At 50.0% G+C, this 20,438-nt stretch overlaps 1 protein-coding gene across 1 annotated transcript in view; it reads left to right on the top strand.

The window, feature by feature from the left end:
* The window catches only part of LOC149356843 (hemicentin-2-like), a 107,528-nt gene that overhangs the window by 29,771 nt on the left and 57,319 nt on the right, over nt 1-20,438 (top strand). Inside the window, exon 3 of the mRNA XM_089575376.1 lies at nt 4,382-4,454. Within this exon, the coding sequence (XP_089431502.1) occupies nt 4,382-4,454 (73 nt within the window). The remainder of the gene's footprint in view (nt 1-4,381; nt 4,455-20,438) is intronic.

Below are 20,438 nucleotides of genomic sequence, written 5' to 3' on the forward strand. Positions count from 1 at the left end.
ATCAACGCTTTCCCTAAAGGTAGAGGGGTATTTCAAATATTATGTCCATACTTTTAAGCGTTTTACTCCCCTCAAGAGGAAAAGTCGGCTTTGGCATTTTCTCGCTGTTTGTAATGCCTACGCCAGAAAAATATCGGCAACAGTGATGCCCCGTCCCCGGTTTTTCGTCCGCGAGGAGACGACTCAGTACCCACGCATCAGCTGAGGCGTAATAACACGGTGCATTCCTCGTCTTTGCTCTGCGCTGTTCTCAAACGCGCGTCTCCCCGAGCCGAGGAAGCCGTAGTAAACGGCTGGACACCTGACGTTCAGCCGTTCGCCTTACCAAGCTATGCGGTTGCGTCGAATCTCGTCTTCTGGTCCTTCCTGATTCTGTGCATCTAGTGGAGAGGCCGGGTAGCACCCCATGGTGCGGACTCCACCAGCAAGCCGAAACTCCAGACCTCCTTGATCTACTACCATCGAGGTTACGCCTACCAACCAGGGAAGCCGACGGTTCGAAGGTCTTAGCGATGTTCTGGCCCCTCTAATTTCCAGATACCGCGAAGGCATAACCAACTGCTCCATTTCATTTCATTTATTTTGCTTAAAGGCCCGGTGAGGGACATTACATAAGGTGTGGGTACAATATTCATGGGCGCACATGTTAACACGGTGACAAATGAGCATGAAGATTGTCAGCTAAGGTCGCGGAGCACGTGATGGCTGCAATGTCTCTGGGAAGGTCATTCCAGTCCACAATGGTAAGGGGGAAAAATGAGGCTGCAAAAGTAACCGTGGGGACACGTGGTCGAGAAAGTTGCAAAGGATGAAAAGTGCAGTGAGATATCAGCACCATCTTCTGCCACTACTCAACCCCCTTTAGCATGAACGCTGCCACCACTTCGCCGTCCTTCGTGTTGCAGCAGCCGCGGGAACTATCGGCCTTCCAAGGATTCCCAGACGAAGACCAGGAGGACTGGCTGGACAAATTTGAGCGCTGCTCTCAATACAACAGGTGGACTGACGATTCGAAGCTACAACAGGTGTTTTTTTTTTTCGCTAGACGGTACCTCTCGTATTTGGTTTGAAATCGACGAGACCGCAATAACAACGCGGAATAACTTCAAAGCCTAGTCTTGCCAGCTCTCACCCCCATGCTCCGAAAGTAACGAGCCGCGCTGCTCCAGCAGACGCGAGTTCAGCTCCCAAACGAGAGCGTCCTCGTTCACTGCGAGGTCATGACGAAGTTATTCCATCGGGCTGATCCCAGCATGCCCGCGGAGAGAAAACTCGGTTTTCTTATGAGGGTCATCACAGAGCCAATCTTCGCAGGCCTAGTGTGAAGCACCCTCCCCCCTTCAAAACCATGGCAGAATTCGTATCCGAGGCCACTACCATTGAGAACACGCTCGAGATGCGATGCAACCATTGCGAGCGTCCTTACTCCCTGATGGCTGTCACCGCCGTCGAAGGTGGTAGGACTGACATGCTCCGTGAGACCACACGGGCCGTAGTACGCGAGGAGCTCCAGAAACTCTTTAAGGCGACCCAGCTGCAGCAGGTGTCGTTCCTTTCTTACTTATTTTTTGTAGAGGTCCAGCAGGCGCTTACGCCACCCGAACCTCTCCAACCAAGACTGCCACAGGAAAGGACATGCACCGCAGCCGTTCATCGTACTGGCCAACCTCCAAGTCAACACCAGGAGGCCCCCGCCTACATTTGCCCAGCATCCCCTGCTCGACCTCCTCGGGTGAGCCCACGCGAAAGCGACGCCTGGCGTAGCCGATCGTCGCCCTCTGTGCTACCACTGCGGTAAAGAAGGTAACCTGTACCGCAATCGCCTTTACTGACGAATGGATCTGCTGGGGTGAAGTACCGACGCGCCACGACCACAGCGTGGTCAACGACGCCCGGAGATTGACGATTACTTGGCAGCTGCGTTCAATGCGCCATAACAGTATTCCCGGTCACCGTCCTCCCGACATTTCTTCTCTCCGCGACGTTCATACGCTGGTCTCACGCGGGGATGGTAGCCTAGCCCCCACCGGGAACTCTAGAAGGGCCAACTTTGGGTGGGGAGGTTGCTCGTCGACGAAATGTTCAAGATCCCTCACCGCTGCAACCACGCGATTCCCCTACGCATCCACATTAACGACCCTGGTACACCGCTTTGACGCGCCATTTCTCCAACCCAACGAAACGAATTAGTGCCTCACCGCAGCCGTGACCGAAACCCGCGCCGTTTCTGCCCCCGACAGCTGAAACCGCCGATCTGCAGATTTCAAACGGCGGAACCGACGTACCAGCGCTCGTGGACACCGCTGCCGACTGTTCTGTTCTCAGTTCAATAGGCCATTCGTCGCAACTATGAAAGAGGTGACTACGCCTTGGATGGGCCCCCAACTTTGAACCGCCAGAGGCAACTTGATCTCTTCGACTGGCACATGCACGTCCAGGGTAACGGTCCAGGAAGAAACGCCCTTGGCAACCTTCGTCGTACTTGAGCAGTGTTGCTACGACGCCATCCATGGCATGGATTTCTTAAATGAAAATGGCGCAGTTATCGACACACAATCCAAGTAAGGGACCTTCTCGAAGGAGCACGTGATTCACAGCGCTTTTGAGCTACCGACGGCAGTCTATATTTTTGATTGCATCGACATCCCACCCCGTTCGACTGTTATGACGGCGGTCGCTGCGAAGACCCTGCGAAACTTTAAAGGCGTCTTGGAAACGAAACAGATCCTGCTTTTCGGACGGAGCCTTGTATCGGCAGATGGGCTGTTCGCCTAGCAGGCGACAAACCAGAAGTACAGCTGGCGAATTTTGGCGGTGAGCACCATCATATGCGCAGTGGGACTGTCGTGCCTTACATTACCGAAATCACTGATATTACACACGCTACGGTTCTCACTGTGTCATCGACCGAACCGAAGAGGCCCACCACCGATTTACAGCTCGTCATTAACCCTGCGCAATACCCACTGCAGAGAAGACAAGTGCGAGATCATCTCTAGCGCTATGGGGCTACCTTCTCAGCTTCTCGCGTGTTGGCGCAACACGCTTAGCCAAACAGCGCATTATTACGGATGACACGGTGCCCCTCATCGACAGTCACCTTATCATGTTTCTCCCACTGAACGCGCTGCTATCAACGAGATGATTCGTGACAGCGTTATTCAGCTCGTCCGTAGGCCGTGGGCGGCACTTGTCGCTCTCGTAAAAATAAAAAGATGGCACACTGAGGTTTTGTGTGGATTTGCCCCGCCTAAGCAAAATTAATAAAAAAAAACATGTACTCTCTCCCACGAATCGCCGATGCTCTAGATCGCTCCTCCCCCGCGAAATATTTCTCAATAGGTCTAAAATCAGGATCTTGGCAAATTGAGGTAGATAAGAGCGACCGAGAAAAAAACAGCGTAGAGTTTAGAACAGTGAGCTTGGAAAGAAGTTTTTTGCTCATGACGGAAGTTTTTTTCAAAAGATTGAAGGCAAAATACAGCGTCTATTGAGAACTCTAATTTGATGTTAATTAAACATTTCAGCATTGCTGTCGAAAATTCATTTCATTTTATTTCCTTAAAGACCCGAGAGCGGGTGTTACATAAGGGGTGGGAACAAACATTGGGATGACCAAGTTTTCATACAACCAAAGGTGATTTGCCACATTTTCGGGGAACGCGGATGAGGACGTGATGGCAGCCATTTCGTTGGATAGGTCGTTCCACTCTGCAGCAGCACGGACAAAAAAAAAATAAAGTGGCAAAAGTGACACTGTGGGCACGTGTACGGGAAACTTGAAATAGATTACGTGTGCGGCGGGTTATGCAGCTGGTGGGACAATGTAGGCTGCGCAGCCATGTGAACTATGAAAAAGTCTGTGAAATAAGCAAAGGTGGACAATATGGCGACGGACTGAAAGGTTTAATAAACCGGATTCTGTTTCAGTGATGATATGCTGACGTCGTATGCATTTGATGAGTGAGTAAATCCGGCTGCTCTGTTTTTGAAGGGATTCAAGTGCATTAATGGACTAGGCGTGACGCGGGTTCCAAATGGACGATGCATATTCCAACTTATGTCTTAGAAGAGATTGATAAGCTATTAATTTTACATCCTGAGGGCCATGGCGGAGATGCCGGCGTAAAAATCCAAGTGCTTTATTAGCAGACGTAATGCCATTAGTAATGTGCGAGGTCCGGACAACTCACTACATAAAGTGTCACCTAAATAATTGATTGATAGGACGGACTGAAAAGGGACATTGGCTATTACGTGGGGAAAATCAAGCGGGTTACGGCGGCGGTGAAAGTACAAGCGTTTGTATTTATGTGAGTTAAGCTGCATTAACCAATCGTCGCACCATATCTGACGACATTTCCTTTTACTCCCCTTTCAGGTGGTTGGCACGGACAAAGCAGGCTACCCTGTCAACCGGCTGACACCCACAGCACTCAGGGCTGAACCTCCAGGTGAAACACGTATACTGTCTTCTAATGAAAAGCTTGTGTCACGCGTTCCCGTTGAAAGGTTGAAAGAAAAGACGTGGTTCTGCTATTATTAGGATTGTGGATAAAGTCCCTGCTACCTCTGAAAACTCATACAGTGCAGAATTCATTTTATGAGTTTTTAATTAATTAATTTATTTATTTCAAGTTAGCCTCTTGGCCCAGAGGGCATTACAGAGGGGGAGTGATGCAGTGAAAAAAAAAACAGTAAAACATACGTAACAAACAGTTCGACAAGAATTTAACAGACACAAAAAATTAACAGAGGCTAATGTTATGGTACTGTATTTCGGGAAAGCGGGAAAACAATAATGAAAAAACGACACATACAAAAAGACAGGCAAAACTGAATACAGGCGTGAACAGGGGATTATTCCCGGGGCTCGTCTGAAAAGCAGACGGTAACGGGGGGTAACAATCTAAAAACTAAACAGAAAGCACTGTCATTGTATGAGAAACATAGCTAATAAGTGGCAACACTCGTTAATGTTGGTCGTTAAAAATGGAGAAGAAAGTAGAACACAATATGAAACTACATAAAACACACAACAATATAACTAAAATCTTTCAAACTAAAGGAGTTAGAACAAAAAACTTCTGTGCTTTGTAATGTAAGGATAAGTTTTTCTTTAAAACTTCGACACTGTTTGTAAGCACTAACGCGGCAGGCAGATGATTCCACTCTGTTGCTGTTTTAGGAATGAATGAATACTGATAGGATGAAGTGCGGAAGTGGGGGATGTGGATACCTACTTTGCACGGATTATCGATGCGCGACGATACATATGTGGGTGACGTGATCAGTGCATTTTTTTAGAATTGGATTGGTGTGGTAAATTTTGAAGAAAAGGCACAAACGGGAATTTTTTCTGCGCAGCGACAAGGGTGCTAATGATAAAGTGTCCTTCATGAGTGTTACGCTTGATAAACGACCATAGTCACCGAGAATAAAACGTGCGGAGCGATTTTGGACTTCTTCAAGGGCATTGGTTAATCCGTCGGTATGTGGGTACCATACTGATTAGGCATATTCGAGTTTAGAGCGAACAAGTGTTTTATAAAGAATTAGTTTGACAGATGACGGTGATGGATGGTGATGTAACGAGGTGCAGCAAAGATTGATGGCTGGTTGGAATGGCTAACTATCGGAAGTCAAATAGCGCCTAACGAACGCGTGATGCTGATGTTGGCTTAAGGGGGGTGCCATTTCTGAAGACACGAAGAGGGAAGATAGCTTTTTTGCTGAGTGAGTAACCACGTGCTGGTTCATTCGCACATTAGCAAAAAAAAAAATATGAAAACGCTTTCGACTTTGCATCGCTGAGATGTGTTTACACTGTTCATCTGAGGTTGCTGCTTAGTACATAATTTATCGCTTTGTATATTTTGCTGTGCATTCCATTAAACTTGCTGTTGGGCTAGCTGGTCTTCTATGAAGTTTGATGATCTAGCGCAAAAAAAAACTTCGCCTTCTATTTCTCCGTTGTCTGTTTGCGCTGCTTCATCAAAGTCCCTTTAGTGACGCATATTAGGCTTTAATTTGGACTGCAACTACACGCAATTTTTATTTCAGGAAGATTACTGACATGAACCTTTGTCTCCTTAAGTCGCCATAAAATAAAACTTCATTCTCCGTCTGCTGCACGGATGGTCAGAGACCCAACGCCATTCACGTCATAGAGTGAGGGTCTGAGGTATTCTTTGTCATCGATGCATTGGGATCATGCGTAATTTTTGTCCTAGTGGTATTTGTCACGGCTTCCGCAGGCTTTTAATGACCAATTCACCCATTTTCTATACCTTTCCGTTATGGTCTTTGTTCAGGTTTCTAAAAGGCTGTAGCATACAACTGGACAGCGTTCGCAGAACAGCAGCGCAATAGCCTTTTGAGAGGTCAAGCTATCCCGCTGTGGCGTACACTATCTCCCTATAAGAAGGGGAGGAAGGGAGAGTTCTTGATACCGCCTTCCCATTCTTGTGTTACCTAGTAGAAGAGAATATAGCGAAATGTTCGCCTCCCTTCTCGCATGCTTATTAGAGGAGCCACTTCCTCCAATGCTCTTCCTGTGTGCATGTCAGTTCCGTGCAAATATAGCTGGTCGCCTCTGCCTTCTAACGCAGTAGAACACTAATGAGAATGAAAGCCGAGAAATTCTCCCTGCTAAGGATCGATATGTATTACTGAATATTAGCAACAAAGTACGTGAAAAAAATATTTTATAGTTGAGGCATTTTGTGCTGACGTTGGTGACTCCGGCATGCTTTTTGTGCAACACTTGTAAGGTGTTCACTGCTTCCAGTAGCTGCGTCAAGCGCTCCAGTAAAACCTAATTGTGACGAAACATATTGGCTAATGTGTTACGCAGTGACAGTTGGTCGTACGTGTGACTAACGTTTCGCTGCGGAACCCCTACGCTCGTATCACTCAGGCCCTAAGAGATTAAAATTCTCGAAAGGTTATGTGGCACTTCGTGAAATTGATGTTAATTATTGCCTTTTCCTGAAAGCCCAGCTTCACGAAGCGTTTCACGACGGCAGAGCTGCCACCGATAGGGCCGGCAGTGGTAGTTCTTACAGAGAACGCTAAATGTTAACCAGGAAAGGTAACAGCAAAAAGAGGTGCAGTTGCTTAGGGGACAGTCTTGGTTGAATTGGGAATTAAGTATACATTCATTCAAGACTTTCAAATGCCATCTCAAGGAATTCTTTGCATTCAAGATTTCTCTTTTATGCTGCTGCGAAGCAACATGTGTATCATGAATTCCTTTGAAATTAAATGAATGTTTTTAAAGCTTCGGCAATAATTGCGCCTGAAAGAGCGCCTATTATACTGGAAGTGCTGGCTCAGTGACTTTGTGTTGGGCTGCTCAGCACAGGGCTGCGGGTTCGCATCCTGACCTCACCTACAGCTACATGCCCCTACATGCGCAACATACGGGTGAAAATGCATGAGACACCCATGTGCTGTACGATGTTGGTGCACGTGAACTGACACCCAAGGGGTCGCCCGTAACGCATGGGCAGGCAAAAACTTCCCGCCAGGAGAGAATAACTCCTAGAGCTCTCAGTTATGGCCCTCAACTTGTCTGTACTCAAATTTGGTTTAAAGATGCCACAAGCAGGAATGGCGATGAGCTCATGAGGACTAGTACGTAACCAGTGCTCGTGAGCATTGGGAACAGTGTGACCGGAGTACAGCTGCACGTGCGAGAAGCATGACCAACTCAGTCCCGTTTCTCTCCCAGATGTCCCGGAAGTGGTAACCCGACAAAGGCTGCTCGTCGCCGCAGGAGGGAACGCCACTCTCCGCTGCTCCATCCGGTCGCTGCTGCCGGCGGTGGCACACTGGCAGCGCGACGGCTCCACGCTGGCGGGGCCGCAACGGCTGCGGTGAGCCATCGAAACCCGCTGCGTCGGATTAGTGTGCAGCGTTTCTCGTTCCATATCGGACCTCCTGTAAAACGCCACAGAACTAACATACTGCTTGTAAGGGATCGGTAGCGTTCGTGGGGGTCATCGGAACGCGGCTGGGGGCGCTCAAAGCGAAGCGTCTCCTATTTGGAACGCGGCCGCTCGCGAACGCGCCAAGAAGTACGGGTGTCCACCCCGCCCCGCAGTACCGATTCGCGCACGTGCTGGCACAAATGTCTATTTGTGTTTGTTTTTATTTTGTGGTGGAGAGAGTGCTCTACCTTACGGAAGCTGGAGGGCTGGCCATGCCCTGTATGAACCAATGATGTTAAGACCGCAACATTATTGGAAGCTACGGAATGTGGGCCGGGCCTTTAGGGCTTTAAAACTGGGCCCCGGAGCCGGAAGCGGGGTTCTGGGCTAAGGTGAGATGCTATGCATCTTCGGCTATGCCGAGTAGGGGGCCTCCCCTAGTGTTAGCCAGTTCCACCTTTTTGTTGTTGTGTATCTTTTCGCTGTTCAATTTGTCTCTAGTGCCTGAACTTGTATCTATTGTAAATAGCTGTACATAAACTGTACATAAGTATTCCCTTTATCCCTGCATCTCTACTCATTGAGAGACCGTCTCTGACGGGGCACCCCCGGTGCGAAGAAATAAGCTTCAGTCTTCCAGTTGGAACAAACCGCCTCTGGCGGGGCACCCCTGGTGCAAGGAGAGTAGAAGAACCTGAAATTTACTGGCGCAGTCGACTAGGATCCTGCGGCCATCGGAAGACGGCGCAGGAAGAAGATTGAACGCAGGGAGAAAGGCGACGATCAGGCAACAGCAGCGTTCTAGAAAGAAGCTGCGGAGAGACGGCGACAAGGATGCAAGGACCACGCCAGTAGTCCAGCGACGCGGGACTGCATACGGTCCAGAAAAGCAGCGCGTCGATAACTTGACGGTCATCGGCGGCGAACCAGCGGCGTGCGACAGCTCATCGCAGCGTCCGGGGAAAGTGGCGGTGGACTCCGACGCCAAGGAGCTGGCAATGCGGATCGACGCATCGAAACCGTGAGTTTCCTTGGTCGCATTGTTCACGTCCCTGTGTTCGAGCCGGTAGGACAGCTGAGGGGTACGAAAGGCGGTATGGAGAGTTATCCAAGCCGGCCCTCACTCGATGTGAGGTACCAAGTGGAATTAGCGAAGGCGCACTTAGCGTACTTTCAGGCTGAGCTTGCAAAAGTGAATGAAGGAAAGGCGCCGCTGTGCGAGGAAAAACCTCAGGACGTTAAGTGCGTCTTGGAGGTATTAGAAGCAAAGCGCCAGCAGCTAGCGCTGTAGCTCGCTGAGCTCAAGGAGTCTAGGAGAGCTAGTGAACTAGCGAGGGACAACTACACCGAGTCCCGAGAGGAGAGGCCACCTGTGCTGGAAGGTAAAGCCTTATGCTTGTCAAGCACAGGCCAAGAAAACAGCCAGGCAGAAGTACAAAGTGAGTCAGATTTCTGCGAAGCTGGAATCGCAGTTGAAGAAAATATCGTGACGGAACGCAGCGTCGCGGTATCAGAGGCGGTGAGCGCGCACTCCGACGATCCAGCTGCACAGGTTAGCTCAACCCCTAATGACACCAGGGACGAGGGCGCGAGTTCAGGAATAAAAACTCGGTCTCAAGCAAGCTACGAAAAAGAGCTTTTCGTTCAGCAGGAAACGGTCAGTGAAGACAGACGCCAGATCGGCGAGCGGGTGAAAGGAGGAAGTCTGGCGTTGCCGCAGCGGCACACCGTGTCGGGCATAGGGCATAAAGTGTCCCGTAGCGCTATTGATGCCAGGAACCTTCCATCCGAGGCAAAGAACGAAGGTTGGCCTGATGGGCCGACAGGACCGAGCGCCGCGCAGTTGCTGAACGCACCCGACGTGTGTCCCACCAGGTCCTTCGAGGACAAGGAGATGCGTGGCGACTTGCCACAAGGCAAATTAGGGTCAAGCAACTGCCAGGGAGCGCATGCAACCTCAGACTATACCACGAAGCCGGCAAGCGCCGATCAAGCACGGAGCGGCAATTTGAAGGTTTGCCCGTGCAGTAAAGGTACAAATGGCTCCAAGCGAGGAAGAGTAGCTGGAGGGAGGTGTGTGGCCTTCACGTGGAAAGTCAGCGCGTGGAGCAGTACGTTCCGTGCTGCAGTACGCCAAATCCCGTGTGGCAGAAGCGGCCGCACTGATATGATTACACTGGACAGGGGCTATGCTCCTTACGCAGCACGCGTCTCCTATTGGTGCGCCGAAGAGAGCGTGCCCTCAAGGGCGTCGCGTGATCAGGGATTTGGGCCCATCGAGTACCACAACGTTTTCGATCCTGGAGGGCACCGTCTTTTCAGTTCACGCCCCGTTGTGGCGCCAGCCTAATGAGTGAGTTACCGTTTAGGCGTTAATTGTGTTACTGACAACACGTGGTGGCTCGAATGGACACAGGGACGCTCGGTGCGACTAAGGAGGCTCACGTGGCCGCTTACGGACGTCGTGCGACTGCTACTGAACGCTCAAGTTGCGAGTGTCTGTGTGTGTGATCATTCCCGAGCAGGACCACGGTGTGCATGCTGGTGAACTGGGTGCAACGCACCAACTTGGACGCTGTGTTACGGCGCACGGCAGGCATGCCACTGTGTGTATTTAAGTGTGCATTTTGCGTAATGTTGTGTTGGTGCCCGTGTGCATTTTTTTGTTTTTGGTTTTGTTGGTGCAACTGGTCGCAGCGCGACAGCTTGGACTTCGGTCAATGCGCTGGATTTAAAGGTGTGAAACGCGCATTTGAGTGTGTACGTTTTGTTTATGTTATGTCACCCGAAGGGTGGTTTCGTGTCAGACACCGATCCCTTTTGTTTGTAATTCTAAAAGTGCCATTTGGGCCCTTTGTACAATCTTGGGAAGGGCGTGTAAGGGATCGGTAGCGTTCGCGGGGGTCATCGGAACGCGGCTGGTGGCGCTCAAAGCGAAGCGTCTCCTATTTGGAACGCGGCCGCTCGCGAACGCGCCAAGAAGTACGGGTGTCCCCCCCGCCCCGCAGTACCGATTCGCGCACGTGCTGGCACGAATGTCTATTTGTGTTTGTTTTTATTTTGTGGTGGAGAGAGTACTCTACCTTACGGAAGCTGGAGGGCTGGCCATGCCCTGTATGAACCAATGATGTTAAGACCGCAACATTATTGGAAGCTACGGAATGTGGGCCGGGCCTTTAGGGCTTTAAAACTGGGCCCCGGAGCCGGAAGCGGGGTTCTGGGCTAAGGTGAGATGCTATGCATCTTCGGCTATGCCGAGTAGGGGCCTCCCCTAGTGTTAGCCAGTTCCACCTTTTTGTTGTTGTGTATCTTTTCGCCGTTCAATTTGTCTCTAGTGCCTGAACTTGTATCTATTGTAAATAGCTGTACATAAACTGTACATAAGTATTCCCTTTATCCCTGCATCTCTACTCATTGAGAGACCGTCTCTGACGGGGCACCCCCGGTGCGAAGAAATAAGCTTCAGTCTTCCAGTTGGAACAAACCGCCTCTGGCGCGGGGCACCTCTGGTGCAAGGAAGATAAAGAACCTGTGAAAATTTACTCTGCTCGCGAAATTTCTGCGACAACGACAGCGGGGCACTGGGAACATTCTGAGCAGGTTGAACCCCCCCGTAGTACCCTCCCGCTCACCTGGTGGCAAAAGACGAAGGCGGCACTGTAAAGACCACGCAGGCAGGGCCTGTAATTACTTAATTTAAGATATCCTCACAACCCATAGTATATTAGTGAGGGTAGTGATGCACAAAATACAAAAAAATTGATACAGAAGGAAATACCGTATACAGGAAGGAAACAAACCATTTCTACGCACCAATTTGACCAAAGGAAAGAAAAAATAACTGGAACGACATCTGTCGAGAATTCGAAAAACTTGATTAAGTTAGAACAAAATTGAAATACTGTGAAGGAAAATTCACAGAAAAAACTAGAAAATTGCAAACAAAAACCCAAAATATGAAAAAAGAATAACAGCCTTACTTTTACTACAAATATACGTACAATGCAGAAGGCTATACATATAGAAGAGCTGGGTTACAAGGAAAGAAATGCAAGTAATTAAACCTATTTGGACAGAGCCTACGGCAAATAGTAATATATATGGATAACGTTTTCTTAAATTCATCAATGTGATTGGCAAGTGCAACACCTGGTGGTGTTTTCACTGACGATGACATCTTTGGGTTGAACAATTGATACAGGACGTTTTATGGCACCGAGTAATGCCCACTACGCGTACGAGATCCATGGGGTGGAAAATATATATTAGTGGAGTGATCACTGTGTCCTTAAGAATGGAATTCAGGTTATAAATAAAAAAGGGAAATATGCGCGATACTCTTGCCCGCAGAAGAAGACAGCTTATTGACAACATGTTTTGCATTCGTATGAAACTTGACTAATGGGCACAGTTGAGCGCGATAAAACATGCTGCGCGCATGTGTACTGCTTCAAGGGTGTCAAGGAGAGAGTTAGTGAGGGGGTCCCATACTTAGCTTATTCTGATTTGGAGTGGACTAGAGATTTACGCAGAGGAAGCTTGAGAGGTGCCGGTGCTAAGTAAAAACCACGTTGCAGATATCCGCGTGTCCCATTTCGCGGGCGCAGTGATACATGTGACTTATACCTGCAAATTAGCCTTGAGGTTAGAGGGACGCCGAAATATTCGTAAGATGCTACGGCTGTTAGCAGGGAACAAGAAGCGAACTCAACTAGTGGCGCGACGCCAACGCCGTGCTTCTTCGCTATCGGCGAACGGAGAAAAGTTGGGACGCGCCGGAGCAGCCGCGCTGCTAGCTTCGTGTGCTCGTTCGAAAGACGTGGTGCTCGATGCGGTTGTATTGCGATGACAGAAGCTGTCCCGCGGAATCAAAATGGAGGTAGGAAGTATTACGTCGTGGGCTGCTGGAACACGCACGTAACCATAAAGGAAGAAATTCGCCTGTGTAACTATTGCGGTTCCGCGGTCAAGCGGTACAAGAGTGAAAGGCGAAAAGCGTGGGTTACCGCAATAAGGAGAATCAAGTAATTCCTGCCACTATTATCTAATTTTCTACTCTGGCTTTTGCAGTTTATCGATTTATTTCGTCTCTACCAACTAAACTAGTAAGTAAGAGATGGAGTGCACGTGACGATTGCGGTAATTATTGATCGCTTTCGCGGCCCCTACTTGTCAGAACGTGGTTAAAGTCGGGTTATGCTGGGATGGAGAGAACAAGATCCTGCTTTGACACCCCATACTTTATCAAACGGAATTGTCGTTACCTATGGCTCCCTCGCTTCCTCAGTAAACATGTGATAAGGTGGTTTGTTAAGTAGGACGCCAAGCTTGGGGCGTCCTACTTAGCGCCTCAGGGAGAGTGACTATGGCAGCATCAAAAGCCGGATGGATAGTACCACATTCGAGAATGTTTTTAAATGTCTCTAGAGATTTACCGTACACTGGACATGTGTTATCATTTGGTTATATTTGTGTTGTAGCTGCGGGTTCTAAGACACCCTGATTTATCTTCGAAGAATAGGGCACTGCCTCTTGAGTTATCACAGAGCGATTCCACTTGGTCTGCTTTTCAAATTTTGGCATAGTTCTACACTCTGCTGCTTCCCCATTAAACTAATCCAGTTTTTACCTTCTGCATTTTTTACCTGTCGTTTCAAGCTCATTACTTCTCCGTCCTTGTGTCCTGCATAGTTCTTGTTAGTTTCCTAGTCCTTTTCCGCCGCCCCGCCGCGGTGGCTCAGTGGTTACGGCGCTCGGCTGCTGACCCGAAAGACGCGGGTTCGATCCCTGCCGCGGCGGCTGAATTTCTTGAAGGCGAAATTCTAGAGGCCCGTGTGCTGTGCGATGTCAGTGCACGTTAAAGAACCCCAGGTGGTCGAAATTTCCGGAGCCCTTCACTACGGCGTCTCTCATAGCCTCAGTTGCTTTGGGACGTTAAACCCCAATAAACCAAACCAAACCTTTTCCGCCATTGTGAGTCAACGCTCTTTCTGTGTATGTATTTAAATACCTCAGGTGCCCGCCTGCTTGCGTCCAATTTCCTTAGGCGTTCTTCGTATAATTATATCGTGCTCCTCCAGGAACAGTGGGCGCGCGGGGGTCATGACTTCTAGTCGCAGCTTCCACAGGCGGCCGCCAGGTGCAACGATACGGCCATAAATCGAAAAAAAAAACAAGCTATTCGCCTTTTTTCGCTAGAATACTTGTCGCATTTATCAATTTTAGCAGTGAAGATCTTGTTTACATGGAAAAAAGTAGCTCCAAATATTTCGTTCAGTACCCTTTATAATCTGCACAATCACACCTCGCGCAAAAGATCTCGCTGCTGCTCACCGTTATCGCCAGAAAGCTTCTCAACGATGTCCTGAAATGTCTTCAAGGGTGAATTGCGCTCACTTGCAATATCTGCGACCATACTACGGTGAAGAAGACTCAAGATCTTGCCCGTAGTATTTCAACAGGTGCGTGCTATAACAATTTCCTGTCAAAAACTGCTCAGTCCCTGCCATGGGCTGCCACATATCGGGTGGACGCATGTCGTTTAGCGAGGAATGTACCATGTCCACCACGTCGTAGAACCGCTTAAAGGGACTATGCAAAGAATTAAAAGCCGCTTGTAAATGTTAGAAGTGATGCTCAGAAGCATTCGCACCAAGTATGAGTCTTCGGAACTGAGCCGGCAATTTATTATGAATTTTTAAAAATCGTGTTTTTTAAAATTCGCGGGCTGTTTGGTGTCTTCGGAGGGACCCATTTTGAAACCAAAATCGGGAAAACAGACGTCACTAGTCCCATGACGTCGGCAGGCCACCCCACGCTGTCATTCACTCGAGCCGCGGTAGCTACGACGTCACGGGCACACTTCCGGTAGCGGTGAAAATCGTCTGCTCGAGCCGCCGCGCGACCCCCTCGGGCAAGCGGGAGCCAGGGCATTGTCTTCGCGCATATGGTTTTAATTTACCTCTGCCGCCTGTTTCTGTCGCGAGTTCGGGAGCCACTCGCAGTGCCTTTTTCGGCTGCCCAAGATGAATACGCCTTGCTGCGCCGTCGGCTGCAAACCCAGTGACTGGCGATGTGTTGAACTCAGGCATGTTATTCCTAGAGACGTGCGTGAGCGAGCAGCCTGGATGGAGCGCATCGGACTGCCAGCGTCGCACGCCCGCCGAAGACTCCGCGTTTGCGGTCGACACTTCGCACCTGACTCTTACTACTATAACCCAGCGCTCGTTCGACGTGAATGCATAGGGCTCGATGCCCATCGCGGCCGTAACAGCGAGCAATCGCGCCTCGAGGTCTGGGTTCATTCTGCTAACTAGCAAAGTAACCCGACGCGCGCCGCAATCCAAGAAAGCGCAGAGACCGGAGAGACGCTGCCGACGCACGCTGCTCCTCGCGGGTGCGACAACCGGAAGTCGTAAACCGAACGTCAGCAAATGACGTATTCATGGGCGGAGCGCAGTCCCGGAGCTGTTTTCTTTATTTTTTTATGGTGCCCCGCACGTACGAGTTGAGGGGGGAGAGGAGGAGCGTGATTTTTAATCGCCTATAACTTCGTTGTTATTGATGCTAGCTCAAAAATTCTTGCGCTGGGGTGACAAGTGATGGATTGCCTATCTCTCTTCTGCTTTAAGTAATCCCAATTAATTTACTGCATATTCCCTTTAAGGTACATGTCCTCTAAGGCCCGAGTCACACTGCGGAAACACAACAACGACATGAACCAAACATGTTCGCAAGCAAGCCGTCAACAAGTCGCCCAACCAACTTGTCCCACAACTTCTTGTCACACTGCACGAATGGCAGGGAAACGAGACAGGTTGCTGGGGTGTTTCCTCGTATGACAGCTTCCGGGAACCGGAACAACAAACAAACAGCGTTCGTGGACACGGTTGGCGCTGTTCGCCGGCCGGGCGAATTTCCTGGCGACACCGCACGAACAAACCAAGCACTTTGCGGTGATTCACCGCTTTTGTGCCTTTCGTGCTTGGAAACTTCGTTTGCAAAGTGCAAAAAAGAACGCTTCCTTTCGTGGTAATGCTGTCTGCTGCGGTACGGGGTCTTGCAGGCGGGTGCATACAGACGGGAAGGTTGCCCTGGCCACCGTCGGCTGGCAGGTGCGGCCGCCGTGGAGAAGCACGTTCGATCCCCGTCGCATTCTTGTGAGCAAGCGTACACTTCTGACGAACTCGGTTCTGTAGGGAGCCAAAAGGAATGTCCTGTTCCAGGGACTGCCTCGGCTGCGAGTTCCAGAAGTTTCTTGACGGGTTTGTGCGCGAGAACCACCCGAGCAGGAGCCGGCATACGAGCGTGCCAGTTGCTCGCGTGAACATGCTGCCGTCGTACTCGTGCCGCCAGGAAAGTGACCTGATCGCGATGATTGAAGAGAGGCGTTTTCCATGGGATATATCAGACCCAAAATATCAACGGTGTGATCTGAAGAAATCTGTGTTTCAAGAGATCGCTAGTTGGGACTGTATTTCACAGGTGAGCGCGAGTTACCAGTTACCTGTCCTGCTATTTTTGAACTTGAGATGAAGAAGAAAGCAGTGCTGCATTTTTTTCTTTGAGATAAAAATCAGAATAACTTTACTGGGTTCCAATTTGATTGCAAGAATGACGCGTACAATTATATCTTTTTTTAGTACTCTCAGAGCGTGGAACAAACTCGATGAATCTGCCGAGATTGTGGCGTGATTTGTAGTGACCGGCAGGGTTGATAATGCATTGTGGAACAGCAGCGCAAAGCACAAAATGTGTAGAAGTAGACACAGGGCACAGAAAGTAGACGCATGTAGTCCGTGTTTAATTCTTTCGCATGAAGTTTTCGAAAACGCCTTTCTCAGGCGCCCTTCTCAGCCAGTCGATCATCCAGCGCGGTTTCTCTGCGGTGGCGGCTGGTCGACCGAGTCAGAATCGAGCAAGGCTGCACCTCAGTCACCGCGCACGTTGATAGTTCGTCCGATATTCTGCAAAACCGCCAGTAGCTACGACAGCGCAAGGTGTCTCCAGTGTCCGCGGTTGTGCACACGCACGGAGGAGAGCCCGCGAGCGAAGGCAGAGAAGCGCCGGGGAACGCGATTGAGGTGGTTTTTCCGGTGTGACAGAGAGTTTGTGAACAAGCGGCGCACATGTGGGCAACACAGGCTGGCGGGAGACAGCGACATGTTTACCCTCTGTTCGTGTTGACGCGGTGTGACAGGATCGCCAACCCGACGCAAACACTGTTTTGTCGGACGGGTTGGGGGACTGTTTCCGCAGTGTGACTCGGCCTTAACGAAGTAAACACGTGAGGTAGAGATCCGTCGTCATGTCTTAGGGGAGCCTTGCTTTGCCTTGGCGCAGAAGCTTCTATTTCTTTAACATGCTGTTCCAATTCACGCGCCTCTGCTTGAGCCTCGTTCCAAGAAGGGCAAAATCCTTGGTTTCTGAGTTCACTGAGACTCTCTCTGACAGCCTTGGTCATTTTTTCTGCTTGAACAAACCTCAATGCTGCCTTCTGCAACGCCTTATTTACTGTGTCTAATCGCGAAAATACGAGTGTCAGGAGCTTTAGCATGAAGTATGCGTCGAATTTTAACAGCGGTTTTAAGAATCCGCTGGCTATGGCTCGGGCGTCGTTCCGTTATGAAGAAACGAGATGAGGTGCCTGTATTTCTGAACGACCGACCTCAATGAAGTGGCCCTGCGCGTCCACCTCGTTTGAAAAAACTTTCGCAAGTTTACGCTTTCTTCTTCCTGAAATGCCTCGAACAGATTTGATCGTTTCGGGGGGCAGGTAACAAAGTTGATCATTTCTGATAACATTCCCGGGAAATCGCGTGATCTTTCTGTTTTCTAATACATATCCTTCAGCACTACGTTCAGAATATGCGCAAGTCAGTGTACGTACAGTGCGCGCGGCTCCTCCTGCTGTGTTAGGGCTTGCAGCCCACCCTGCTGCACTCTCATGTTTCTAGCGCCATGATACCATTGCCCACAACATTTGCCAATGCTCAGATTAAAAAGATAGAGGACGTCGTTAAGGAGACCAAAAAGACAGGTTGTTCTGGTGTTAGCAGTGTTATAAAATCCACAGAAAATCTCATGTTTCGAAGTTTTTTCAACACAACGAAAGCTTATCGACACTTGCTCCTTGGCAGATATGTCCGCTTTTTCGTTTATGATCATATGATCACGGCATAGGGCCCTGCTTCACGAACCTCATTTCTGAGTGACCGGATGAGCTATTATTTCCAACATTTAGTTTAAAATTTCGAGGAGACGCATAAGTGCATCACGCAATAGCGTTATTGAATAAATGCCCATTTATGCGGAATTGGGCATTCTCTACTTAACATTCAGTCGTAGTTCGTCGGCACATCGTTCTCGACATACCCGATGCCACGCACGCCAGTATAGCTTCCGCGCCCAACGAACGGGCAGCAAGTCGCAAGCTTCGTGGTGAACACGCATTGGATGTGCGCTGCGTTGTTCGCCGCTCACCCCCTGATTCCTGCGTCCCCGCATGGCCCCACTGCGCCCGAAGGAGATGAGCGGGAGGCGCTGCCATCCCGCGCTATCTGTTGGGCCAGTGGCATATATTGCGAGGAGGAGGAGGGAGTGGTTTTAGTGGGCGCTGCCTGATGGCGTTACGTAAGCGCCAGACGAAGAGGAAAAGTAGCGAAGACGTACTTCGCTACTTTCTTAACTGCGACTTCTGTAATTTTCATGCTCATAGTCGCTAATATACACCGCAGTACTGTCATGATCACAGTATTGCGGGACGTGAGAAAGCATGGCAGAACTGCGTTCTGCGCCACCTAACAGCACACCCTCGCTCTTTCGCCCCTTGCAGGCATCTCTGCACCGTCACTCCTACATTACGCACGTCGTACGTGACTCAGAACTGGCGTCAGGTGCCGCATTGATATCTGGCAAGCATCTGCCTAAGCCGCTGAGGGGTGAAGCAGATCTCGTGTCGTCTTTCGCGTCGAAGCGACTGTTGGTAACGAAGAGGGAGCGTGCAATTATGTTTTCTGTTTATTCTCGGGCTCCTCGCAGGCGTGACCATCAATTTTCAATGCGCAAGCGTAAACGAACGGGCCACAAGGCTCCGAATGCCGGGATGACCAACTGCTTATGGTCGCGAAGAGCGTTGGTATACCAAGCCCTCAACGAAAAATGCGGTTACGTGAAACGGAAAAAGGAAATGTATAACAGTGCTTAGCAACAATTCCCTCAGGTGTGTCACGCGTTTCCAGCACTCTGCGAAGCTAATGCCCCGTGAACCTGGTGTCGACGGTGCTTACAGGTTGTAGTTGATCTGCGGAGGTGATGGAGGCTTCACAAGTTACCGTTTTGGGGAAGTGTCACTCATAGTGCTAACGCACGGAAAGAAATAACACGCCACTGCGGGTCGCCTCAACTTTACGCAATGTCACTGCTCCGCGAAAGGCGGCAACAATCTGTTTTGCACTTCTCAGCGGCTGGGGTATACGCTAGCCGGATATCGAAGCGGCACCTGGCGCCGGTTCCGATCTTAGTCCGCCGTGCGAAACATAGGAGTGAGGGTACAGAGGTGCCTGCGAAGAAAGAACGAGTGGGAATGCGTCGTTAGGTGGCGCAGGACGGAGTTTTGCCACGCATTCTCACGCCCCGCAATATTGTGATCGCGACAGTACATATCTCTAAAGCACCCTTCTAAGACAACACCGTATTCACTAGACGCGCCTTTATTCATTCAAAACCATCGAGCTGGCGTGGCGGAGTGGTTAGCGTGCTTGTCTCGCAATCCGGAGGCCCTGGTTCAATTCCCTAACTCAACCAATTTCCCACTTGGTTTTGTTAATGCTTCTGGGATTTTTCGCTCACGACCAACGCCGCCGACGACACCGGCTTTTCTGCGACACGGAGTCCTTAAAGGGATACTGGGCCGATTTTTGAATCTGCTAACCTTCTAGGGATCTCAAGTAGTGTCGTTGGTGATTACGTCTGTGAAGCTACTTTTTCGATTTTGGCTAGAACAGTGGCGCAATCACCGATTGAAAGCGCGATGTTTGAATCTCCCGCGCTCCGTGCGAGCGCAGAAGAGGAGAACAGCGCAGAGGGAAACCTTGTCCTTGTCCCTCCTCTCCTAACGCCGTTTCCCCTGTGGCTCGCGTCGTCCGCCATGTTCTTCCTAAGGCGCTCCGGCGACGCGGGTGTATGCACTGGAACGGCGGACTTTGCGGAGCCGCGGCTTTGCTGTAAGGGGCAGTATAAAATGTAGCAAATGAGCTTTTATGAGAAGAGGGGAAACGTGCCAGTAATGCGCTCGAATGTGATCTGCGTTGTGTTTTGCCGCAGACGGTGAGGGCGGGCAAATTGCAGTCGTAGGGCAGCGGCCTAGTTCTCAATAGGGACTTGGTTTGGTTTGGTTTATGGGGTTTAACGTCCCAAAGCGACTGAGGCTATGAGAGACGCCGTAGTGGAAGGCTCCGGAAATTTCGACCACCTGGGGTTCTTTAACGTGCACTGACATCGCAC

The sequence above is a fragment of the Amblyomma mixtum genome, chromosome 3 (assembly GCF_055824585.1).
Source record: "Amblyomma mixtum isolate Tamu chromosome 3, ASM5582458v1, whole genome shotgun sequence".
Lineage (NCBI taxonomy): Eukaryota > Metazoa > Arthropoda > Arachnida > Ixodida > Ixodidae > Amblyomma > Amblyomma mixtum.